The following is a 25,990-nucleotide window of genomic DNA, read 5'->3' as shown; positions in this document are numbered from 1 at the left end:
ACTGTATATCTTGGGCGATGATTCCGTCTGCTATCTTCTTCTACTTTTCTTTTAATGGCGGGTCGCAACCAACTTGTTTAGGTGCATACCGCCACCTACTGTACCGGGGGTGTAACATCAGGGTTTCAAGTACTTCGGTGGATAAAAAAATAATTAATCTGTTTTTATAAGCCTGTATTTTTAAGGAATTCAAACAAAGCATTCCAACAATCCCTCATTTTTTCACCCTCTCCCTTTAAACTCCATTCAATCCCTAACTCACAATTTGTCATGCAAAACAGCCCTCTCTAAATTATATTTACTACACCTCATTATAACATGTTCCACATCCTCAGTAACGTTGCAAGCATCACACACATCTGTCATACACTTTCCAATTAAATATAAGGTTGATTTTAGTCTAGTGTGTCCGAGAACATTATTTCTTTTGTCCGAAATTTTCCTTTGAACAGTTTCACTGTAAATGATTTTTGAATGTTGTAGTAATGTCTCCCTTTACTGTCTGTATCCCACTTCTGTCAGGTTTTCCCCACTGCCGTTTCTTATTTAAAATTAAATAAAAATGACCTTTCTTATTTTTTCATGAAATACTGCAGCATTTATAGTAAATAGCTTATCAATGTGGGTCATTTTCTTTTTAAAATTCATGTACCCTCATAATCTTCAGTTAAAATCTGAAAATGCACTTCCGCCCTGAAATGACTATCCATCTCAAATGACGTAAAATAGACGGCTTGGCCGGAGCCTCCGTTAACTCCTCCCCTTCAACTGTCAGTCTGCAGGACATCTCTACTTGAGTCATTCGAATTCATGCTACTTATAGCTGCTAATGAGTCAGAACAAATGACTACTCTTTCAGGTTTTATTTCTTCTACCTATTGTAATCTTAAAATAATTGCTAGAAGTTTATATATATATGAATTGAGTAGAGAGTCACTGCGCCCCCTACTGCACAGAGATAGTACCATCGCTTAAAAGAGACCAGTGGCAGAGGGCGCCAAAACACAGAAGATTGTTGCTATATTTTTATTAGGTAATAATCTCAATAATTTGCTCTGTAAAATACTAAAAAACAAAAATACCAATCTACTATTTACTATAGTAGACGTAGTACAATATAATTACTAGTATACAATTGTATTCTGTGATATTAGCTAAATTGATCAACTGTATACTAGTATTCTATATAGTATAGCTCAAAAACAGTATAGTTTGTTGGATTTTACTGCAGTCTACTATAGTACATTTTATACTGCAGTATTTACATGTGAGTGACAATAAGCTTTCTTTCTTGTATTCTTTAATAAAGAATAAGGTTTACAATTGGATGATAAAATTGGATCATACATAGTAATGCTAACAAATTGCACTACTTGTACTAGGCGCTTCCTTCTCTCTGCAGTGTTATCCAATCACAGTGGATCTCTATTAAAGCCATACACAGTAACTTGTTAGTTCTATTCTTATGCATGAACTCCCTGTAAGCGCTCCATTCTTCATGAACTGACCACTGGCGTTAAAGCACGACTCATTTTGTTGTCAGACAACCGTTAGTTAATCCTATTCAAAACTCTCTCCTCTATTCAACGCGATGCTATTTTACACCACATACACTACACAGTGGCTTGACTTGCCTCGCCTGAATCTTGGCTGTAATGTAATCTGAATATGTAATGAGAAGTCTGTCAGAGGCGACTGACGTCCCAGGAGGAATATTAAAACAGGGCCGATGACTACGAATTCATGTGCCTTAGTTTAATCTTTTTAATAGCGTAATTCAGTTTCAATGGACGAAGAATATCTGGGACCCGGGAACATGGACAACAACCTCCAGCGTTTAAAACAAGAACTGGTAAGATTTTTATTTTCTGTTTTTTTTCTTTCTTCACTTGTATAATACATATATGCTTTTAAATAATCAAACTGCCGAGACCTGAACATAAACGTATAATGGCGCATTACGAATCTCTATGGAAATAAACTTGTATGCATTTCTCTGGAAGCGCATTTCTTCACCTTCGTGTTGATGTTTATCCAGCTGTTGGCCAGCGAGTAAGAAAGGTGCAATCTGATTGGCAGCGGTTATTTGAAATGGAAGGCGCTGATTGGCGTGTTCTCAACCTTCCGTAATGTTTTCAAATTTGAGTGGTGAATGTAAGATATCTGCTGTTGTTGCTTTAGGGTTTTTTAGTCCGGCGTGCTGCTTTAAATATATATATTAGCTATACAGTAAACATGTGCAAGACTGGAGATTAAAAATATTCAAGTGCAAAGCTGAAAAACTGATATTTAAACTGCATTTCTGTATGCCTAGCACTGCGGTATCAGAATTCATAGTTGACTGCAAATGCAAAATAGGACCAAATAAACAGGACTTTACTAAATAGAGCTGTGTTTTGAGGTTCTAAATATTATGCTTATGACACTATGTGAACCTTATGACCTAGGGCAAGGGGCATATTACTAAAGGGCTGTTTATGTTTATTATAAAACATGACTAGTGTGTGTGTGTGTGTGTGTGTGTGTGTGTGTGTGTGTGTGTGTGTGTGTGTGTGTGTGTGTGTGCGCGTGCGTGCGTGCGTGTGAGACAAAGTAAGGGAAAATAGGTGATGATTAGATGAGGAAGCGATCGTAGGAATGTTGCTCACAGACGCATCCATCATTTGTTGGCCTCCTCCTGATGTCTGATTAATATTCCTGTCTGCTGGGAATTCCCCAAAGGAAACTGAGACACAAGAGACCTCACGCAGTAACATTACACAGCGAGCAATGGATCCTACATGTGATGAAACACTAAACATTTGTGACCCTGGACAACAAAACCAGTCTTATGGGTCAATTTTTCGATATTGAGATTTTTACATAATATGAAAGCTGAATAAATAAACTTTCTATAGATATATGAGTTGTTAGAGTAGGACAATATCTGGCTGAGATACAACCATTTAAAACTCTGGAATCTGAGAGTTAAAAAAAATCTAAATATTGAGAAAATTGCATTTGAAGTTGTTAATCAGGGGCACTGTGGCAGACCATCCACTCACAAAAATAAAGTTTTTATATATTTAAGGCAGGAAATTAAAAAAAAATCTTCATGGAACAAGATCTTTACTTAATATCCTAATGATTTTTGGCATAAAAGAAAAATCGATAATTTTGACCCACACAATGCTTTTTGTCTTTTACTAAAATGTTCCCGTGCTACTTAAGACTGGTTTTGTGAACCAGGGTCACATTTATGAATTTTACACACGCTTTAATCCAAAGCAACATACGCAGTGTTTCCTTGGAACTGAACCCATTATCTCCATGGTCTCTATGATCTGCCAGGATACAGGAATAGCTTATACCTCAACACAGTCAAGCACATGCATGTTATAGATCAAGCACATGTTATAGATCAACACGGTCGAACACATGCATCAGCTGCTGATCCATGACTGAGATCCATTTTCAATGGCCATTTCACCCACACGCCTTTTAGGTCCTACATTTCCCATAATGCTTTAAGGTACTATACTGTGGGAAAGCAGCAGTATTGTGCTGTGCTCAGACTGAATGGTAATCGATCACACACTGGTGGGGAGAGAAATAGCTGAAAACAGACAAAGTGAGAGAAGAGAAGGAAAGCTGAGGGTCTGCAGGCTGAAAGAAGGTAAGACGCTAGAGGTTTCTTTTGTGGTTAAAGGCTTTCAGACACTGAGATGAAAAAGGGGGTTTAGTATTTCATTCTATAAAGATGGAATTTAAATGTAGTCAATTAAATGAAACCATATTGAAGGACTGCATGCATTCATAATTGAATATAAAAAGTATGCATTTTTAGGATCAGCTGACCAACATAAGAATCATATACAGTATATGTCAAGGGTAAGTATTTTTTATATTTTAGCCTCTTGTAAAATTAATGGATTATTATTCAGAATACATATAGAATAAAGAATATGTAGTAACATAAGTAGGCTTATAGATTTTATGTATTTAGAAGTAACATTTGTCAGAGCTTTTCTTAAAATAAATGTCTTATCTAATCATTGATATACTCTTGTTTTAAAACCATGGCATCCTAAAAATAATGAGATTTCAATTACCTCCTCGTTTTGCGAAACATTCAAAAAAGACCAGAGATCTGCAATTAATTCTCTTTAGCAGAAATTGCCGACTGCTCGGGGTAATATAGATTTTTTTGTAATTACTAGGAAGTGAGTGTGAGCCAACATATATTCATTAGTTAGTTAATTACAACATAAATTAATTTGCTCTTCCTCTTTTTCTCGTTTTTCTTCGTTAGGATTCTTTGTGGCAGTCAGATGAGGGTCTTCACACTCTGAATTCTGTGATTGGTGCTCTCCAGGAACTCAAACTCTTACAAGTCCAGACTGCACTGGAAAAGCTGGTTTTCTCCAGCAAACCCAGTCAGATCTCACCACTCACCAGTGCTCCAAACACACAGATCCTTGATCAAAACAAAAGCTCAAGTGGATCCAATCTGAACCAAACCCAAAATCAAGAAAATCTATGTTACAAGAATGAGTTTGGCATGGACTCATCTATATTCCTCACAAGTTCTCCGTTAGAGAACCGCAATATCCCCAGGGCACAGGCACCCATGAGGATCAAGCACAGAGGAAGTCTAAGCACTTCCTCTTCATTCTCCAGCTCTCATGAAGACACACTCGACAGTCATTTCTCTTCATATGACAACGACGACTCCACCGACTGGACTGCCTCATTGATGAACCACAGTAGGAATAGACAGCCATTGGTGTTGGGCGATAATGCTTTTGCTGATTTGGTGGGGAACTGGCTGGACCTGCCAGATGTTGGATATCAGACAACAGGTGAGGAGGTAGATGACTCAAGCCTCAAAGACACATCCATTGAGTCATCACCTACCAGTCATTCTCAGGAGCTTTCCAGACGACTCTCTTTAACTGCTAACATCTTCAAACGTGTTTTACGCCGCGCTCGACCAGGAAGAGGTAAACCGCAGGACTGCCCTGGACAGCTTCACCAAGGGAGTGAGGGGATGGAGGTCTTTAAACAACCAAAGATTACATGCAGGAAACCAAAGGGCAATGCAAGCAAACCATTCTGGGCGAGAACAAGAGGACTGAGGAAGAAAACCACACCCATCCAGCAGGAGGGCGTGGCCTGCCAGAGCTCAGGTGGTCTGATATGGCCAGAAACTGTAGACAAACATCACCATGTGTTTGATTACAGCTCAGCTGTGTGGGTCTAAGATACCGACATAGAATACATGAATACATTGTTAGACAACTGATGGGCTTTATGAGTAAAACGACGAACAAAGTCCTTACACTACCATGGAGGAGTTTAAAGAAATAAGGAAAAGAAAAACAAAACATGTTTTGTCATTTGGCTTAAGTTACAGTTGCACTCTAGAAGTTACTTATTCAGCCTGATCTCACTGGAATTCGTAACTATTTTATGAGGTGGCAACTTCGTATCAATTCGTATGATGTGAATCGTACAAAAACGTATGATTATTAGAAAAATTGAATACTGAAGCCCCTCCCCTAACCCCACCCCTAAACCTAACGTCACTGGCATGAAAGCAAATAAAACGTAACAAGATCATACGAATTAGCCAATAAAGAAAAATATTTATGAGTTGCCATGAGATTGTGTTGATTTACTCCAAAGATATGTTGATTTAAGTTTTCTGGGATGGATTTATATTCTTTCATTGACTATTGACCATGACAGAGCTATGAGGACAGGAAAAATATTAATAAAATCAGACTGTATTAGCATTTTAAATTTGCTTAGGCTCATTGACATGCTGTTTCTGCAGATGTTTGTTTTCAGTCTGGTAGTGCTTTAGTAGTATGCCATACTGTCAATCACTCAGCTAAGTCTTGATTGGTGCATTTTTCACAAACCTGATGCAAAAAAAAACATTGCAGGCAAATTTTTTTCTACTGCCCATAAAAAAAACATGCAATGACAACTATGCAAAATATTTATAAAAAGTGGCCAAGTGCAAATACCCTTATCAGCATGTTCATGTTCTCATTTATATCTCTTTGTCCCCCTGTGATGTAATAAATTATGTCTAGTTTCAAACATCGGTTTATATATAAGAGAGTAATAACACTGAAGACACAGAATCTAAAAGTACATGACTCATTTCTCCACATTATGAGTTGTGCTCTTACACTTTTTTTGTTCAACAGTAAATGCAACATGTTAGCTGGTATGCAGCATCATAAGTATAAATTGGCCCGTTCTTCATTTGTAAGTCACATGGAATAAAAGTGCTTGCAAAATGAATAAATCTGGATAAAACAGCTGTATTGTATGTATATAAATTGAGACAAGTTAAAGACCATAGTCTTCATAGTTGAACAACCATAAATATCTCTGTAATGACTTGTTTGTGTGAAATGAAAATCTGAAAATGCACACAAAACACCAAATCAATATGAAAAACATTTATTTAAATCTGTCAAAGAAACACACACTACTTTCAAATGAAATCAAAAGCCAGCCAGACACAATGATGAACTGAAGTAAAATATCTCGAGACATCAAGACTGATTTAACTTGGCAATTGAAGTGTCAAGACTGCCTATTGATTATTGGTTTGCGGTTATCAGTGGAGAAGTCATCTGTGCGTTATAGACTGGATTTCATTCTTCCCCTGCTCAGGCACAAAACTGTTATATTTTTTTCCGGGTTGAGCCACAGCATACCGCTTAATACAGAAAAATATATATAATAAAGAAAATATACTAAAATTTTATTTTCTGAAAAAGCTGTAAAATTAATGTCATTTTGATTGTAAAGAACATAAGGTAGAACTGGCTTTAGTACTATATCTTTATCTTCAAGATACACCAAACCAAGCATCCTGATTTATTTGCCACAGTTTCTCTAGATCAAAAGAATTAAGCATACTATGGAAAACATGAAAGCTGTGATCTTCAGAAAACAAATTACTCAGGAAAAAATGAACGGTTTAACTTTCTGATAAACAGACACACTTCTCTGCACAAATGATTAGTAAAAGTCCAAACATGATGAACAATAAAACATGGTCAATTTACAAATATTAACATGTTTTGAAATGTCCCCATCATCACTATAGGAATTAAGTCCTAAACCCTCTCCCTGACTGTATACAACCCCTTGACATGTAATAGACAGATCCTCTTCCAGGCACATATCCACAATGTAGAATCTCCTTTAGAAAGCAACAGTACTCAAAGGGAGGGTGGAGGGCTGAAACATTTAAATATTTTAAAGAAGTAAAGGCAGAGGCTGCATCTCTCTTCATCTGTCAAGTTAGTTCAGGAGTCTGTTGTGTTCTGCCTTATTGTTTGCTTGGCCAATAATTGTAGAGAGAAACTGGAATGTCGGCCAACCGGGTAACAGTTCTTCATTTCGGCATTCTGAAAGAGAGAGAAAAGATATTTACGCCAAACTCACCCCAAATAAAAGCTGCTTATTAAAAGTCTGTGATTTAACATCATTTTTGCTTCCAGTCCAATAAAACTAGAATTAGATAATTGTGGCATGAGTCAAAAAATGGGAAATGGCTCCAAAGTTGCACTTGATCAAAACATAAACCACAGCCAACGGCTAACTAGTACAAACATTTTGCATCTGAATGGGAAGAAATAACTCTTCTATAACAACAGATGGCTGTAGTTGGCCGACACACAACAGTAGCCTGACATTGGCTGGCTGTTGTGTGTCATAGCTTTTAAAAGACTCATGACATACCAAAAACTAGCTTCATTTCAACACGTACAGTTTTGCCTCAAGTGCAGGAATGCAACAGTTCCAGCAGGTGGTTCTATTATACTAATGCTGAAGCAGGATGTTCAATTCTACAACCACATCAACCTTTTTACAAACAGTGTGAAAAACACTTTTGTGTTTGCAAACCATTTTGAAAGCAGATTATGATAATGCTATCGAACGGTTATACCAGCAGATGTACATGAAAGATTTCAGTGTACCCAGACATTTTCACAAATTAACAACATTAATTCACACCAAAAACCCACGGTGGTGCAGAGGGGAGATGATGAAAAGATAATATTCTGCAGTGAACTATTACCACTACCACAACCTGCAGTGCTGCACAGATTGAAACTTCTGCATCCCATTTTTTCCTTTCTATTCCACAAATTTCTTTAGTATTTACATGCATAACACTTTTTTAATACCACAAAAATGTACACAATGATCATTGATAAAAATGGGCATTTAAATGCATGTCAAGAAATCCTTATCGATCACCTGGCTCAGAGCTGCTGCAGTGATGTTCTGCATGTGTGTTACAGAAGGGTGCAGTTTGACTTCTTTTTCGCTCTCTTCTTTTCCACCGGTGTCTTTCTGTTTATCTGTCTTACCAGATCATAAAAGATCTAATACACACAAACACAACACTTCTATTAGATAACTGCCATTATATATACTCAGTGTGTTTACGTTCTTAACTTGCTTTAGAAGAAGTGGGTGTAAAGTGGAACCCACCTCATTGACGTTGATCTTTGATTTGGCAGAAGATTCTAGAAAGGCACAACTACACCACTGGCGGGCAAGATTCTGACCCTGCTCTTTCCCGACCACTCTCTCGTCCTCTAAATCACACTTATTTCCAACCAGGATCATTGGCACCTAGAGAGAGAGAGAGAGAGAGACATTATTTTTTATAATGGGTTAAAAAGACTGGGTTTACACTGTCAGCTTAAAGTAACAGCGATAACACAAACATTGCTTTTTTTTTAAACACTGAGAGCATTTACAGAAACGTGGAAGAACAGTACCTTAAATAACATGTGGTGCTCTTTTAAGTTGTGTTGAATGCTAAAGTGTGATATCCACTTCTGCAAATTTTATATTTTAAGCTATTCAAAATCCTCTCACCCAACTCCACGAATGCAAGGAAAGGCTGAATCCAGTTTTGTAATACAGTATACAATGTGGACGTTAATGTACATAGGGTTACAGGTGTAGTTTAATGCATGTTTTAAACCAAATCTAGTATTCCCGTATGCTAGCATGTGCAACGTCATTCAAAAGAAAGTAATACGAGTATGTTTTTATAGCACAACATCCTCTGAAATTCAAAGTAACTCACATCCTCTGTATCCTTGACCCTGAGAATCTGCTCGCGTAGATCCTGCAGATCATTGAAGGTAGACTGTGCTGTGATGGAGTAAACCAGAGCGAAACCCTGACCATTCTTCATGTACAGGTCCCTCATGGCTGTGAACTGCTCCTGTTGGCAAACAATCAATAAACTATTGAGTTCACATGAACGTTCAATCAACTAATTGAAAACGTTCATGCAGCATTTTTAACTCACTGTGCCTGCAGTGTCCAAGATTTCTAGCATACACTGCTGCCCATCCACCTCGACTTGCTAAAAGTAAAAGAGAGCAGGTTAATCATGTATTATTAATCACGCTATAGTGAATTTATTACTGTATCTTTACTTTAAGATCAGTTTAATCACTTGTTTATGATCTACGTGTAATACACAGTTACTTGCCTTTCTATATGAGTCTTCTATTGTGGGGTCATATTTTTCAACAAATATTCCCTGTACAAACTGGACTGTCTGTAAGAAAGAGCCAAAAGCATTATCACAACTAACTCGAACCAAACACAGATTTGTAATGTAACAGAATACTTGCGTTATATTTTAAGTTATACTTTTGATGGCTGATATATATTTCTAGACAGCAGTGTTACAACAAGAGACGTTTAATCTATGTAACAATGTTATAACTGGCCCAAAACAGACCTTGTAAATGTTCTTACCAATAATCTTAATCTCCGTTAGAGTTCACACATAGTATCTAACCCGTAATTTACTGGTAATGTTACAACTTCCCGTATACCAGAAAAATGATTTACAGGTATTTGTGAAAAGGTTGGGGTCAGATTCAACCTGTATGTGTGAAAGGGTATTATGAAAAGGTCATCTTTTTGCCTGCAGCTGAACTTACCAGTGCAGACTTCCCCACACCCCCAGAGCCCAGGACCACAAGCTTATATTCACGCATGGTGGGTCTCTCTTCTGAGGCCTGTGTGATTAAATCATAACACATACAACATTTATCAATGCACTAACAAGTCTGAGGCATTCAACAGGTTCCTACCACACAAAATGTTCCAGAAGAATAAATGTAATAGTACTCTTTTCTTGGATCTCATTTACAAACCACACAGGGCTGGACTGGGCCCTCTACCGAACCTGTGGGGGGGGTGGCATACGTGTCCTTTGCATTCGTGTTGCGTGCATTCGCATTTATAATACGTCCATCTAAGCGGCCAACACCTCCGTTACGGCCCCATACGTTAGCGGCCATCGCCTCTGTTCCGGCCCCATACGTTAGCGGCCCACCGGGAAAACGCCCGGTACGCCAGATGGCCAGCCCGCCCCTGAAACCACATCTAGTATTTGAGTATCTCCAACCAGATTTGCTGGGCTTCAGAGACCGTTTCAGATCATTCACTTTAAATTCCAGTGTGATCAAAGATGTGAAAGCATCCAAACTATGAAACAAACAGCTTATCTAATGGATGCAGACCAAAGTGATGCTAAGCTAATGCATTATTGCATTCAGCCTGGAACAATTGAAATCTGTAAAAAGAGGCAAATGCAAGACATCTGAAATCTTGAACAAAGTTAAGCAACCTTATGCCTTATGTATAGTTTGAAACCAACTATTGTCATCATCGTTTGTTCATCATTGTTACTTGTCAGTTACTAGCAGGCCAGGTAGCACGTTAAACAAAACAGTATGTTTTTGGTGTGTTAAGAGACAGTAAATATTTAAATTAAATATCTCTTTCAGATCCTTAAATGCTAATGACTACAAGCAACAGAACACACACATATTATCCATATGTCTGAATATCAAACTGTTTGTCTAACTCCACTCTACCAAAATAGACTAGATAACACTTACCAAAACATTAGATCCATTTAACACAATAGACTTGAAACTCAATATATTGACTCACATGCAGCATGCAGGCCTAAACCTAAATTATCATTCAGTATAATTGCTACAGTTAAATTAATCAAATCACAAAAGATATAATGAAAACATTTACAGTTATGCATTTGGCAGGCACTTTTATCCAAAGGCACAGTGCCTTCAAGGTACATTTTTATTATCAGAATGTGGGTTCCCCCTGCATTTATAATAAAAGACTGTACTTTAAATATAATGAAAACGGTTCAATACAGCAACATCAGTTTAATTGCAACAGGTGTATATTTTATCTGAATAAGAATAATATTACCAAGACATTTTTAAACATGACCATAGAAGAAAACCTCCATAATGCATAACTACAAATATAAAACGTTGCCGCCAGAGACAATAATAAAATATTACTAGTGTAAGTGAGATTCTTGTCTTGTCAAATTTCTAAATGATAGATGTAACTAGGGCCAGGACACATTCAGTTACATTCAGGGCTTTCGTCACGGGGTTCATGAAAGCTCTTATAAGACATATGAATGATATATGAAAGACGAAGCATTACATTGAAAGCTGCATTGTTAATAACAAATAGCAAACAGACACACATATATTTACATATTGCACACAGCAAAACTGTACAGTGATCCCCTTCTGAATTAGCCTTTCCCAGAAATATGTTGAATAAACACAATACCAGGTCAGTTAACGTTACCAAGTGTTGGACATCTAGAAAGCCAAAAAGGCCAAATAAAGATCGGTGTACCCTTTGTGAAACATTACTGACACCACCAGCTGTCAGTACTTGACCCACAGAAAGTCGTGATTTTGGTCACTTGACGATTGAGAATATTAAGGTGTGTATACTAGAAGTTCATATGTTCATTAAAACGCACTATAAACATACATTTACAAGTTAACGTGATCGTATGCACAAGGCAACTTTATTAAAAACGCAAATAAAATGTTTAGCCGTAAACAGCACGGCAAGTGTGTTTAGTCGTCTCCTCGTAAACAAGCACGAGGCCTGTAAAAGCAGCGGTGTTTCCTGCGCAGTTCGCAAGATAGCGGCGCTGCTGTGCGCTTTCATTCTGCATAGCTGCACGGTGTGAGTACTAACCGGCTACATACCGGCCTGTGGCTCTTTAGCTAGCGCTAGCATGTAAGCAGGTTCAATACGCCCGTTTCTCTTTACCACCCATTCCTGAAAATCCAGGGTTTGATATATCAAACATGAATGTCATTATAATCGTGTTATTTTTGAGTTCACTGGCTGTTTACTCACCTTGTCCCGCCACTCCGCCGCGCGATCCGACTCCGGTGTCGCGGATGCAAACGTCACTCTGGTGGGCGCACGTGCAGTTACAAACACGTTAAAGGGCCGATGGAAACGAAATGGAATTGTATGTATCAGTCAGGGACAGCTTTATTGGCGTCGAAGTGAGATAAAGTGTATTCTCGAGTCACTTACTCGTTTATACAGCACAACAACTCACAAATGTGCGCACTTATTCATGATAATATAAAGATTATAATATATAGCCTACATAACGTTATATTGTACAAGAAGTGGGCTGCCCGTTGTGTCTATGGAAAAACTGTCTAGGAAACTCACTGTCAGTGAGACAGTGGGCAGATCAGTAAAATAGGATCAAAAGGCGATTGTAATATAAATAGATTTGTGCATGAACATTTGCAACGTTTTCCACACCGACCACAGGGCAGACCCACAAAAACTCTGCAACAGGTGTCAAAAACGATGAGTTGATATTTAAAGGATTTCACAGAAGACTAAAGCTTTGACAACCAAATTACAACTATTTAAATCTTGCAAATACAACTCCAAAATAAGAGGAAAAGGTAGTATTTTTATTACAACCAAATATAGAAAAGAATCATGGATAGATACCTTGTCACATTGCCTCCATAGCAGTTTAAGTTAATAAACATAACATATATATTTATGTTATTAAATTACAGTTCACCCTGAGTTATCAAAGTACTGCACAGTAGAATAAATTAAAGAAGAATAAACTCTTTTAGGTGGATTATACAATATAATAGTTTCATCATCTTCTACAGCCTATGGGAGGAAAAAGCAAGAGAGAGATTGTACATATGTATTCAGAACATGAATGTACTTATTGGTTAACAAGAGGTTTCTATACCTGTTTGTGGTTTGATGCATCTTGAACTGCATTTCCATTTTCTTCTGGGGGTTTAAAAGAGAAGAAAATTGTGTTAGATCTCATGTAAAATCATTGCCTGTTAAGCTAAAATGACAAAGAACCGTGTGTTCACTGTCCTGCGACTACAAATAACTCATACAGAGCAATGCACCTTCTGGTAATGTATTACTTTTGTTTGAAGGGTTTTCTCAGTTACAACAATAGTCTGTTGCACTTTTACAATAAACACTTGTCTGTGATCATACCTTTAGACTTTGAATTTGATCTCTTGTTGAAGCACACCAAAGCCACAAGAGCCCAGAACACCAGCAGCATGAAAACACCTCCCCAAACCACACTCATGTTGACTGGTGTAAAAAAAGACCATCACCATGGTGTTACTAACCTGACAAGCTACATACATGAGTGTTATCAATGAGTAAACTAGCACAAACTTGATTTAGTGGAAAAAACGCTGTATAAAAACATTAAAAAATCTGACGTAAAATTTGACGATTGGGCTGTTGTTGATAACTGGTCAGATGTAATAGAACGATGTGTGTTTAAAAGAGAGAGAGGGAATTCAGACTATATTTGTAAACATATTTTTTTCTACAAAATCTCAAGCATGATACCTCAAGCATGTCATGAAAATGCAACTCTGACCGGATGAAGATTTACCAGCAGCGGTGTGTGTTATTGTCCATGTTACGAATGTGCTTTCAGGGGTGTGTGAGCTGAACACTGGAGCTGGTGTGTTTAGAGAAGGAATCAGAAAATAATTAAGATTAACGAACATCTAAAATAAAAAATTACTACTACATTGTAATCAGTTAAATATAATTTGACATTACTTATTCTATTATCAAAATGCATTGTCACATACTCAATTACATTTTCTGAATCTACATTACATTAATTAAACAGGATTACAAACCTGTATGTTATTATACATGTTTACATGAATACCTACCTGGATGAACAGACAGCGAAACCATTTGTCATGTCCACAGTAATAAACAGATTTACAGTACATCAATTGTAAAGAGAGGGAGAAAGCAGCTATACCATAAACACTGTTTTTCTATTCTAGATAAAACATTTTGACTGTTCTTACTCAAACATGATTTAGATTTTCTAAAGTCTAAACCATAGAACTGCAAAAGTGGAACATTGCAAACTGAATTTTTTTTAATGTTTTCCTAAATTATAAAAATTGGATGTGGTTTCACCTGCAGAGGAGTTTGTTTTCGTCCATGTTGAATCTGTGTATTTAGGTGTGCCTGTGGAGCTGAATGAAGAAACTGGAGCTGGAATAAAGACTGGAAAAAGATTTACAGAACATACATGACTGCATTTATTAATAAAGAGCATATTCAACTTTACTGCATGTTGAGAATTTATATTTCAACTATCAAAACAGGAACACAAACATGTATATGCATTATGTATACGTGTAATATGTTTATTTCCATTTTACATAAATACCCACCTTTAACAGACAGCTTTACTTTAATAAGTTTGTCGTGAAACCATTCATCAAGTCCACAGTAATAAACACCAGAGTCTTTGAGTGTTAGATGTTTGATGGTTACGGAGAAGGTTTTAGCATTCATATTGAATATCACAGAATATTTTCTATCTGAGACGACCTGATCAGTCCTTTCAGTTTGAATCAAAACATGCTTACACGGATCACGGCAAAAGTACTTTTGTGTATATTTGTATTCATCTGGAACAGGACATCTGATTTCCACAGTTTGTCCTACTGTTCCCTCATAAACATTTCCAGACTTCATCAACACATCCCTAAAAACTAAAGACAGTTTTAAAAAAGATTAAGCATAACAAACGGAATAGAAATGATATAGGAAAATTAATAGTGATAGATGTTACCTATAAAAAGGCACACAATCTTCATTAGAGTTGCCATTCTTCCTTATACAACATCCTCCTCAAGCAAGAAAATCCATATTAAACATTTCTAAAGAATATAACGTCTAAGCACATTTAATACAAATAATAAACTACATGTCATTTCAAAATCTGCTCACACTCTTACATTTCTGCTTCATCTGCTGACAGAAGAACAGTGTAGGATGCCCCACCCAGAAAAGGGGGGACTCGTGCACGTGCAGCAAAATGTATTAGCTGTCACTATACTCCAGATCTGTCTGGGCAAAATAACAGTATTTTTGGTATTACATCTTTGGTAATAATAACGTATGCGCAGTTATGCTGATGAAGTAGAACCTAAAAGAGAAAGAATCTGCCTTAATAATGGCAAACAAACAGCGGCGTTGAGAAAGGAAAGCAAGCAGATATGTACTTTATTTATAGCAGAACAAAGAATCAGAAACAAAACACAACCAGGGACTGTGAAGTACACAAGCATTTGTGCGGTTACACTCTCAACTCAGTCTGTTCCTAAAACACATCACTGCCATTGATCTGCTAGTGTCAACATAGTTTGTTGCAAAATTCTTATGTTTAAATCACACTTACAGTGATACCTAACAAATAACTGCAATGTACATTTCATAAATTAGTATTTGCTTCTAAGTTTTAACTGACCTTTGTGATCTTATTAGTAAAAACAAAACCACAAATACAAGTACAAGTCACCTTGTCAAAAATAAGGAGAAGAACCCATGATGCAGTTTGACTGAGAGAAAGACAATTTTATACGAATATATAAATATATATATGATATATTAAAATGAAAATATGATGTTATATATAATTTCATGGTTGTGTTACAAAATATTTCTAACCTGTAGATTTTGAAACTCCCACATCATTGGTGGGAGTGACAAAAAGTTATTTTGGCCCATGCAAATAATCCTATATTACATCTTCTGCCCACAACCTGGTTTAGCCACATCTGTATTAATTATTTGCAAACCTTTAACGTAACCCTGTAACGTCCTCATCTTTGTGTCTTTCACAAAGATGAGTTCAGCATCAAACTATTTTTAGTCATTTTAAGTTCTGTGGCTTCTATTTACCCCACAAATATTGAAATGCCAGCCAGAAAAAAAAAATCTTTATCGTTCTTCACTGTTACTAAGAGACACTGGGGGATACTATACAAGTCTCAGAGCTACATTCATAGCTCAAAGCATGGCAAGAAAAAAGAGCAAATGCACATGATCTGGAACAATTGAGTCACAATCAGCCCCATGTGTCGAGAGCATGCAGCGTGCAGTTTTGCTTCTTTCAACACTTTGACCACAAGCATCATGAATGTTCTGCAGCAGACTGTTCTGTAATGTCCTCACTTTATATTTGTTGCAGTGACGAGTGAATAAAAAGTGTTCACATCATCATGAGGTGCAGGACCACAGTTTTGCACTGTTGAGTAGATTAAAGATGCATTATATTCTACTGGGCGACCAACCACACAACGGTCTGTCAGCAATTCGTCATAGAGGTGATGGAGGTCTCCTACAGTCTAATAGAGACAATGAAAGTGACAAAGTTATGGAATGCACATATTAAAGAATTAAGCAAATTTTATATACATAATATTAAGGTCACCGCTAGAATCTTTTTTGTCTAAATGATATTACAACAAAGCAACTTCTAGTTTATTCGAAAATATTGGGTTTCAATACCTGGTTGACATCTGGAGGATTCACAGCTGGAAAATGTCAATCAACAAATAAGTAGAACTCATTTAAAGTGGCTTAAAGAGCAATAAAGATCTGAAGAATAAAAGGCAAGAACCTAAATCTAAATTATTAACTAGAATTAATAGGTTTAATACCTGTTAGTCATAGCAATTTGTGTATTTATTATTTAAAACAGACATGTTGATGTAGTTCATGTTAATGTCTCTCTGTTTCCAAACTCACGTTTGGACTTTGTATGTGATCTTCTCATGTAGAGTAACACCAAAGCCACAAGAAAGCAGAATACCAGCAGTAACAGAACACCTAGGCACACAACACTCACGGCGACTGCTATTATAAAAAAGAAGATACTGTTTTATTAGACAAACTGGTAAGAAGATGATATTGTTAAGCAAGCAAAAACATTTCTGTGTATAAACAAAAAAAATCCTACCAGAATTTGTTTCTACATTTTTAACCTGTGCTGTGGAATTTGTAAAGTGGACTGTTGGGGGTGAGCTTGAACTGTCTGACAGAGATACAGATACAGTACATCAATTGTAAAGAGAGGCAGAAAGCAGCTGTACCAAATATAAGACTACAAAAACACTGTTTTTAGGTAAAACATTTTGACTGTTCTTACTTAAACAACATGTCATTGTATAAGTAATGTGGGATTTTCTAAAGTCTAAACCATAGAACTGCAAAAGTGGAACATTGCAAACACAATTTTTTTTATTGTTTTTTTAAATTATTAAAATTGGAGGTGGTTTTACATGCAGAGGAGTTTGTTTTCGTCCATGTTGAATCTGTGTATTTAGGTGTGCCTGTGGAGCTGAATGAAGAAACTGGAGCTGGAATAAAGACTGGAAAAAGATTTACAGAACATACATGACTGCATTTATTAATAAAGAGCATATTCAACTTTACTGAATGTTCAGAATTTATATTTCAATTATCAAAACAGGAACACAAACATGTATATGCATTATGTATGTGTAATATGTTTATTTCCATTTTACATAAATACCCACCTTTAACAGACAGCTTTACTTTAATAAGTTTGTCGTGAAACCATTTATCAAGTCCACAGTAATAAACACCAGAGTCTTTGAGTGTTAGATGTTTGATGGTTACGGAGAAGGTTTTAGCATTCATATTGAATATCACAGAATATTTTCTATCTGAGACGACCTGATCAGTCCTTTCAGTTTGAATCAAAACATGCTTACACGGATCACGGCAAAAGTACTTTGGTGTATATTTGTATTCATCTGGAACAGGACATCTGATTTCCACAGTTTGTCCTACTGTTCCCTCATAAACATTTCCAGACTTCATCAACACATCCCTAAAAACTAAAGCAAAACACAGTTAATCTTCAATATTTGCACTAAAACATTTTACCTTCAAAATCAAATGGAAAACATACACAGAAAAATATTTACCAATAAAAAGACTCAAAATCCTTAGATGGGTTTTCATCTTCCTAATACTTCACATCCTCTTAAAACAAACAACAGCATAACACAACACAATACAATACAATACGTAAATCTACTTTGACAGATGAGCACAACTGGAGAGAGAGAGAGCGATAGAGAGAGGAGGGGAGGGGATTTGACAGCAGACTTTGGTTCAGGAAGGAAATAAAGCTGGTTTGCAGCAGTGAAGCTGATACAAATAAAAATACATATTTAAAGTCACGATGAAATCAAAAATGACAAGTCAAATTTTTTACACAGTCTTGCAGTATTTATTATAAATGATTGATCTGTGCACATTATTATTTCTTTTCATTGGCACTCCTAATCTTTAATCAAAAAGATTAAAGGTGGGGTGCCACAGTGTTTCATGCATTCTGACTTCTTTACAATGTTAAACGTGCTGGCTGATAGATGGAGCGCTCCCAGCGCTAAAAGATGCCTGACATGAAAGTGAAACTGAGTCATCTTTGTTGGCAATGGGTGCACATGTGCTTTAGTTATGCCATGGCGACTTTAAATACACAAGAGATTACACAAGCGAGTTGACAACAATAAGTGCATTTATGTGGATGAACTGTTGTACAAATGCTTCAGCTAGACTGTGACTTCTACAAGTTGTTAAATAAAGCAAAAATTGATGTTGACATTGCTTATTGAGAGTTTATGCTACATGTTCTTTTATTATCTTTGCACTACAACATCGTCCACAATATGTTCATATGGCATAAAGATAATAAATAAAAGCGTGTGTTTTATTTTCTGTTTGTTGTGCATACTGATTTTTTCTGCCCCCTTGTGGTTAAAGACATCTTATCAAGAGACCTCATAGAGACAGAGCGCATTTAGGCCAAGACTACACCGGGGGAAAACAATCCAAACCTCTCTATTGACTTCCCTTGCGGGAAGCTGCTTGGTTGTCATTTCTGACTTATAACAAAAAGCAGAACGATGCCTAAAAGCTGCTGTGTGGCAAGGTGTACAGTAAACAAGCTAAAAAACACAGAACTACGTTTTTATAAGCTTCTGAACCGTAAAAGCCAGAAATGACAAGGAAATTACAATACAAAGACAATACAAAGTCAATGGAGAGGGTTGGATTGTTTTCCCCTCCGGTGGGCGAGGTTTTCAGATTATGACACGTGTGGCTCTGTCTCTATCCATCACAAAAAAAGCAGTTAAAGGTCCAGTGTATGAAATTTAGTGGCATCTAGCAGTGAGGTTGCGAAGCACTACTGTGGATGACACAGGACTAAGATGTCATCACATTTTCGCTTCTTCCCCGAAGAAGATAACAAAGCCAGGGAGGAATACATCTAGTATCTGTAAATTTCAGAAACGCCAAAACAATACTTTTCAAGTGACATCTTGTTTATTAAAATGTTTATCATAATTAAAAACTCAGATGCAAATTACAAACTTTCAAATTGACAAAAATCTGTCAAATTGCAACAAAACCGTCTTAATCTTGTTTTTAGAAAATAGGAAAAATGTAACAAATGCTTGTCATGGATGTGACATCAACTTGCTGTATCCCACCTCAGATATTTAGATGAGCAACAATGATTTTCAAGATAATGGGTCTCTTAAGGTTCCTGGGTAATGTAACGGCATATTCTATTTCAGACGCTTGGGGATCTCAACCTGAGAGAGACAAAAAAGAGTGTATCAAAAAAAAATTGCTTAAAATTAGACTTTACATCTGATTCCAGACCCCTCATTAGTAACCTTACTGTTAAATTTTCCAGTTAGTGTTTAAAGGCGGGGTGTCCAATTTCCGAATTACGCTTGTTTTGACAAAGTCGGGCAGAGTACCAAAACAACCTCGTAGCCAATCAGCAGTAAGGTGTACAGTGCACAGGACGGACATTAGTCGAGCCGAGCGCTGACGAAAGCGAAAGATGGGGGTAGGGGTGTGTCTGTTTTGGTGATTTGAACATCAACAATGGCTAAAGAGAAATCGGACACCCCGCCTTTAAGACAGTAATGTCTTATAAACAATCTGATATTGACCTGTGGTCCACTTTTACCTTTTTGAGAGTGTTCATGCTGCAGTTTCTGATAGAGTCCAGCAGCTGATCTCTAGAGTTCCTCTCCGTGTGTCTGACAGTTGTACCGCTGTCCTGTCTCCTCTGAGAGATAGGATTCAATGACCTCTTCAAGGCCTGGACATCTAAAGCTGGTCCAGGAGGGGGTGGAGGGGGGACATGTCTACTTCCTGTTTCCCCTTCTTTCTTCCTCATCACTTCAGAGGAGAGCGGTTTAGGTGGCGACTTCGCGGACGGCGCTTTTGTAGTTTCCTGAACAGAGGTTAATTTAGACATCTCAGCAAATTTGGAGCTTTTCTTCTCACTGTGGGAGACTGACGTTAACATTTTTGGCTTATCATGCGAGCTCTTCTTATCTTCACTTGGGGCTTTGTGAGAGGAGTCGGTGTCCTGTCTGGAGACTTTCTGCGCCTCTAGCCGTTGTTGCCGCTTCCTGTCCATGTTTCGGCTCAAGATGTTCGTCATGGTCATCCTGGGACCGGCCAGCTCAAAGTGATATCCCAGCTTCACCAGAGAAGAGTTGTCACGCAACACTTTGGTCATCTCCATCTCCGTCTTCCCTCCGCAGATGTGTCTCTGGTTATGAAATCTCAGCTCCGTGAGCGTTCTGTTGTGCTGGAGAGAGTTGATAATGGCCAAGATGCCTTTGCCTGTTAAATGGTTGGAGTCGAGATTGATGCCGGTCAGGGTGGAGTTATCACGTAGGGTTTTAGCAATGGCGAACGCAACGTGATCATCCGCTCTGGTGTTGGCGAGGGAGAAGGTTTTGATGTGAGTGTTGCTACGTAGACCTTCTGCAAACTGTCTCAGAGTGTCTGTCTTTATGGCATCTGAATTATTGACGTTGACCTCGGTTAGTTCAGGGTCGTCACTGCGAACTTGTTCCAGAAGATCATCAAACATACTAGAGCCAGTGTCACTGTCCATATCAGCATCTTCACTTAAAGACTCTTCATCATCTGTTAGTGAACAGTCTTCACTCTTGGAGACATTATGGTTGGAATTTGTAGATATCTTCTCGTTTGTGTTATCTGACTGTTTGAATTGTTGTTTTGTTTTGTCTAACATGATTTCTTCTTTCTTTGTTTCGCTCTCTTTCTTAGCTCTGGATAACTCTCTCTGTGTAAGATGTTTCTCATCATCCTTTATTTTGCTCTTCTCCTCTGTTTCTTTTTGGTCCATCCAGTCTCTTGCTCTGCTGTTTTTCTGTTCCTCTAGTGCTTTGGTTCTGCTTTCTTCTCTTTTCTTGATATCCGCCTTGTTGTCTTTTTCTTTAAGGTTCTCATTGTCTTTATCCTGCAGTTTGGAGATGAACCCTCGAATTTTTGAGTTCCCGCTCCCTTTTCTTTCTTCCTTCTTCTCCTGTTCTTTCTTCTCCTCTTTTTTATCTTGCAGTTTGGAAATAAGCTCCAGAGTCTTGCTGGTTCCCCTCTCTTTTCTAGAACCTTCCCTTTCTTTCAGTTCTGATCCACCCACTGTCTTTTCATCTTTTTCTTTCACCTCTATTTCCGTGTTCTTCTCTTTTTTATCAGAAGAATCTTCGGAGACATCATCTCTTTTTCTTGCTTTCTCATTGTCGTTGTTTTCAGAGGGTGGTTCACTTGCAGCTTTTCGGCTCTCTGAGTCGGGAGGGTCGCTGCTCTGTGACCTGGAAAACTCTCTGCTCCTCATCCGATGGAGTCGATCTCTCCTTCGGCCCTCCCCTCTTGTGTCTCCCTTTGACATACAACACAGAAGAGACACGTAAGTTGTTTGAACTGTCCATAAGAAAACTGCACCGTTTAGAGTTTCATCATTTCAAGAAACTTACTGCACTGTTTGTGACATTTCTGTGATATTTTGTAAAGCTCTAGAAGAGACGTGTGAGATTACTGTGGTATTTTTCAAAAGAGACAAGCAGGAAACTTGGAAAGTCTCCATTTAATCGCATTGCTGTCTGTGATCGATTAATGTGCCTGAATATTACATTTCTCTTTTCATTACAGATGTGATCTAATGTTTGGCATTTTAATAATAATGTTGACATTTCCATTTACTTTCATTTTGATGTCATTATTAATAAAGAACAACTTCGTCATTTAAGTAATAGGGACATGAAAGGAAACCTACTGTATGATAACAGGCAATCGCCGCAGCCAGCTGAATCTAGTGAGTTATTTTTAGTGTCCATTAAGAGGGAATGAGCATGCTCTGTAGATTTGTGTGCTATTGTTTGAAGAAGTCTTGAAACTCTCAGATGTGCCCTTATAAGGCAGCAAAGGGAGGAACACATTCAGGTCTGGAATGCCATCCTTAACAGTTCCAAAGCTTCTGACTCGCTCCTTCTGATTCACTGAGGCTCAGCTTAAAGAAAACAGATTCACAAATTGCTAAAATAAATTACTGTTACTTACTGACTGCTGCAAAACACGCTGGACATAAATTTTATTCACGGCTGCTGCGTATAAATGAATAAATGTGGACGTGACTGTTCAGTCAATATTTTGAACGCTGCCAGAAAGTCATCAGATATGTGACTGCCAAACATGATGTTGCACCTGCAAAAACTTTGCAATGGAATATCAGAAATGCCATTTGTACGGATGCACTGATACTCTCATGTACTACAAACCACAGATAAACATCAAAGATAAACTACAAACCGTGAACCGATGTTTATAAGGGCGACAATGTTACTTGGCAACTTGGTGTGTGTTCTGTTGCCTGTTGAACATATTTCAAACAAACACTTAGTGTCTCAGTAGGGTTTAAATGTAGTTTAAGGCCCCTTGAGAGTATCACATTACTTGTGCTTCATTAGCACCTGTTTAATCCTGTTAAACACAACTAGGCCTACTACTTTTTAACTTGCAATAGAAACAGACCATCTGTTCTGCTCTGTTATCTGAACACTCCAGCTTTCCTGCAAACTCTCAAAGTGCCCTGTTTTATATTCATTTTAGATTTGTTTAGGAAAGTGTAGCCAAAAGGAAGGAGGAGTTTTAATTATCAGAGTTGAATTATAATTTTAAAGTTTACATTGGGCTCCAACAAATAATAATAATAGAAATAACCTTCCAGCCACCAAGGGGAAATAATATTGTGTTTATACCAGCAAGCAGTAAACAAAGCATGATGCTAAAAGTTGAATAAAGGGTAAAGTTCACCCAAAAATGAAAATTCTGTCATCAATTACTAACCATAATGTGATCGCAAACCTGCATGACATTTTCTCCTACAGAACACAAAAGTAGATATTTCAACAACATTGAGACCCCAATGACTTCCATTGTGTTGACACAAAACCACTGAGACATTTCTCAAGATATCTTCTGTTATTTTCCCCAGAATAAAGAGTCATATACAGGTTTTGAATGACACGAGGGTAAATCAACGACAAAATTCATTTAGGGGTGAACTATCCCTTTAAGGCTTTTGGATAAGGAAAATAATAAACACAGATTTATTTTTTTACTCAAGAAAAAACATCCCAATTAAGGGTTTACGCACAGGACAGCACTTGTAGTTATAGATATCAAATTGTGCTTTTAAGTTTTTAGGTGTTATGGTCATTTTAGGGATAAAGCAGCTTTCATGCACACTTGGCACACTTAAGATACTCTGTAATGTCCAGCACAGAAAAAATCTCCAAGCAACAGGGTCCACCAGTTCTGATGTTGACATTATAGGGTCCCTCATGGCCCACGTGCCTGCAGCAAACCAGGTGTTGATATGTCGAACCATGACAGCATGTCAGTAATGCAGACCACACAGATTTACAGGAATCTCAGTGTGCATGATGGAGTTAAACCATCCATTCAGTGAGTCCATAGGTCTTTATAAACATTTCACAATATGATCAGTATCTAAACAGCAAAAAATACAAACAATGATGAATTCCCCTCCATGTTCAACCTTTTGAAGCTTTACTGCTAAATAAGGGATAAAAATCTATTAGGGTAGGCTATTTGCAAATCTGACAAATTACAGGCATAAAGCCTATTCGCACGGGATTAGTATTATCTGGGGACCTCGTGTGATTTAAAAATTACCTCCCCACATCTGTATTTCATGTGGCGCATTCGCACGGGATAAGTGAATCCTGTGATTTTACTCAAATTTACGTACTTATTTCCCGGATATGATGGCAAGGCTTTGCGTATAGTTTGTATAGCCAATAGTTGTATGGTGTATAACAATATATGACCGTACCTGTCAGCATTTGAGACCCGCGATCACGAACCGGACAGATCACCGCGATCGCGGGTCTCAAATGTTACGAGAGTTTCCATGAGAAATAAAAAAAACGGGAGACTCCTGGCCAAAACGACAGTGTTGGCAGGTATGGATATGATCCAGCACCCGAAATAATATCAAAACACTTCAACACAGCCTCCATTATTCGCAACCGGTGGATAAAACCTTGAAAAATGATGTATGAGCCCGACAAATCACAGAGATGCCGATTCGCACGGGACTAATATTATCACAGGACCTCTGTGTTCATCAAAGTATGGTAGGTAATTTGCGGGGGAATTTTTACTTTACAAATTACAGACATGGGTCGATTCGCACGGGATTAAGATCACAGACAACCTCTGCAATTATTACAAATGACTAGAGGTCCCCACGTAATACTAATCCCGTGCGAATAGGGCTATATAGTTCACCCAAAAAAGAAAATTATGTCACCATTTACTCATCCTCATGTCATTTCAAACCTGTATGACTTTCTTCAGCAGAATACAAAAGTTTAAAATACTACAGAATACAAAGTTTAAAAGACTTTGGTAACAAAACGACTTTCATTTCTCAAAACAGAAAGGTGAATCAAGACATAAATAATTTTAGGCGTAAACTACGCCTTTAATTGGAAACATCTATGATAACCCTAAATAAACATCAACTCGCAGTATTGGAGTTATATAACAATAAAATACAACGTATATTAAATATAACATTAATACATAAATGCAATTGTTCGAAAGCTTTTAAAAGTTTTCAACTTAAATATTTAAAAGGTCAATAAAATGCATCAGTGATTGAGTGTGTTTTGAATTGGCGCATATCACCTCTACGCTCAGCTCTCTGCGGATCAATCTCTTGGTCTGCCGCTCGCAGTAGTCCAGCATGGCGTCTCTATCATACCCTCTGGACGGCACTTTGTCCGTCTGGTTCCGCTGACGGAGCCCCACCGGTACATTCGGGTCCGGGTCGATGTACACGAGCTCCTGCTCTAGTTCCTCTACCTCCTCCGGAGAGAGAGTCGCGAGAAGCAGCTCCGTGTCCGAATCATCGCTCCCCTGTTCTCCTGAGAGGGACATCACTAGAAATATTTACTGCGTAGAGTAATTTGGAGTAGTTTGCTTTCGTTTAGAAAAATCCAGCTGACTGAGTTCGAAGAGTGCCCGTTTCCTTCACGATTATAAATTCATGAAGAACGGAGCCCAGAGGGTCTCGCTCTCCGAGCTCAATTTAAGCTCGTGCGCCAGGACGCATTCCGCACGCTTCTTAACATTTGCATGACTAAATACAGTCTGAGCGCGTGCACGAATGTACACACTCATAAAAAGAAAATAGTGAAAAGAGGGGAACTTAAACTGTTTCGTTATGGGAATAGTTAACTATTCTTGAATAATTCTATATAATGACGTGAGGACATATATTTTATACCAAAAAGAACAGATTTGGGGGATTTTTTTAAACAAAGTTTTTTCT

The 25,990-nt window shown here is 37.6% G+C and overlaps 4 protein-coding genes across 10 annotated transcripts; 1 reads left to right on the top strand and 3 right to left on the bottom strand.

Annotated features, from left to right (window-relative positions):
* The first annotated feature begins 1,502 nt into the window (after nt 1-1,502).
* On the top strand, nt 1,503-6,346 carry inka2 (inka box actin regulator 2). Its single transcript, XM_057357177.1, has 2 exons — nt 1,503-1,852; nt 4,292-6,346. The coding sequence occupies exons 1-2, from the start codon at nt 1,787-1,789 to the stop codon at nt 5,240-5,242; spliced, it is 1,017 nt and encodes a 338-aa protein (XP_057213160.1). The 5' UTR covers nt 1,503-1,786; the 3' UTR covers nt 5,243-6,346.
* A 125-nt stretch (nt 6,347-6,471) lies between these two features.
* On the bottom strand, nt 6,472-12,364 carry rap1aa (RAP1A, member of RAS oncogene family a). Its single transcript, XM_057357178.1, has 8 exons — nt 12,265-12,364; nt 9,993-10,070; nt 9,533-9,601; nt 9,347-9,403; nt 9,119-9,259; nt 8,512-8,655; nt 8,275-8,402; nt 6,472-7,418 (listed from the first exon to the last, which is right to left on the bottom strand). The coding sequence occupies exons 2-7, from the start codon at nt 10,047-10,049 to the stop codon at nt 8,313-8,315; spliced, it is 558 nt and encodes a 185-aa protein (XP_057213161.1). The 5' UTR covers nt 10,050-10,070; nt 12,265-12,364; the 3' UTR covers nt 6,472-7,418; nt 8,275-8,312.
* A 476-nt stretch (nt 12,365-12,840) lies between these two features.
* On the bottom strand, nt 12,841-18,308 carry LOC130568345 (protein CD300H-like). Of its 6 annotated transcripts, XM_057357137.1 has the most exons (8): nt 15,210-15,235; nt 15,044-15,098; nt 14,640-14,963; nt 14,380-14,469; nt 13,829-13,897; nt 13,414-13,515; nt 13,148-13,191; nt 12,841-13,062 (listed from the first exon to the last, which is right to left on the bottom strand). In XM_057357137.1, the coding sequence occupies exons 2-8, from the start codon at nt 15,078-15,080 to the stop codon at nt 12,961-12,963; spliced, it is 768 nt and encodes a 255-aa protein (XP_057213120.1). In that variant the 5' UTR covers nt 15,081-15,098; nt 15,210-15,235; the 3' UTR covers nt 12,841-12,960. The 6 variants fall into 6 exon arrangements, with proteins under 6 accessions (XP_057213120.1, XP_057213124.1, XP_057213121.1 ...); XM_057357135.1 differs by lacking the exons at nt 12,841-13,062; nt 13,148-13,191; nt 13,414-13,515; ... (3 more) ...; nt 15,044-15,098; nt 15,210-15,235 and adding exons at nt 15,468-16,601; nt 16,765-16,790; nt 17,005-17,112; ... (2 more) ...; nt 17,796-18,119; nt 18,210-18,308; XM_057357136.1 differs by lacking the exons at nt 12,841-13,062; nt 13,148-13,191; nt 13,414-13,515; ... (3 more) ...; nt 15,044-15,098; nt 15,210-15,235 and adding exons at nt 15,468-16,601; nt 16,765-16,790; nt 17,005-17,109; ... (2 more) ...; nt 17,796-18,119; nt 18,210-18,308.
* Nucleotides 18,309-18,384: 76 nt separating this feature from the next.
* On the bottom strand, nt 18,385-25,780 carry LOC130567823 (leiomodin-1). Of its 2 annotated transcripts, none has more exons than XM_057356261.1 (3): nt 25,345-25,780; nt 20,276-22,009; nt 18,385-19,889 (listed from the first exon to the last, which is right to left on the bottom strand). In XM_057356261.1, exons 1-3 carry the CDS (start codon nt 25,594-25,596, stop codon nt 19,863-19,865), a joined length of 2,013 nt encoding a protein of 670 aa, XP_057212244.1. In that variant the 5' UTR covers nt 25,597-25,780; the 3' UTR covers nt 18,385-19,862. The 2 variants fall into 2 exon arrangements, with proteins under 2 accessions (XP_057212244.1, XP_057212245.1); XM_057356262.1 differs by lacking the exon at nt 25,345-25,780 and adding an exon at nt 22,403-22,586.
* Between the last annotated feature and the right edge of the window lie 210 nt (nt 25,781-25,990).

Source organism: Triplophysa rosa, linkage group LG17 (assembly GCF_024868665.1).
Source record: "Triplophysa rosa linkage group LG17, Trosa_1v2, whole genome shotgun sequence".
Taxonomy (NCBI): domain Eukaryota; kingdom Metazoa; phylum Chordata; class Actinopteri; order Cypriniformes; family Nemacheilidae; genus Triplophysa; species Triplophysa rosa.
The sequence above is the reverse complement of the archived record's forward strand: the minus strand, read 5'-3'. Positions and strand labels throughout refer to the sequence as shown.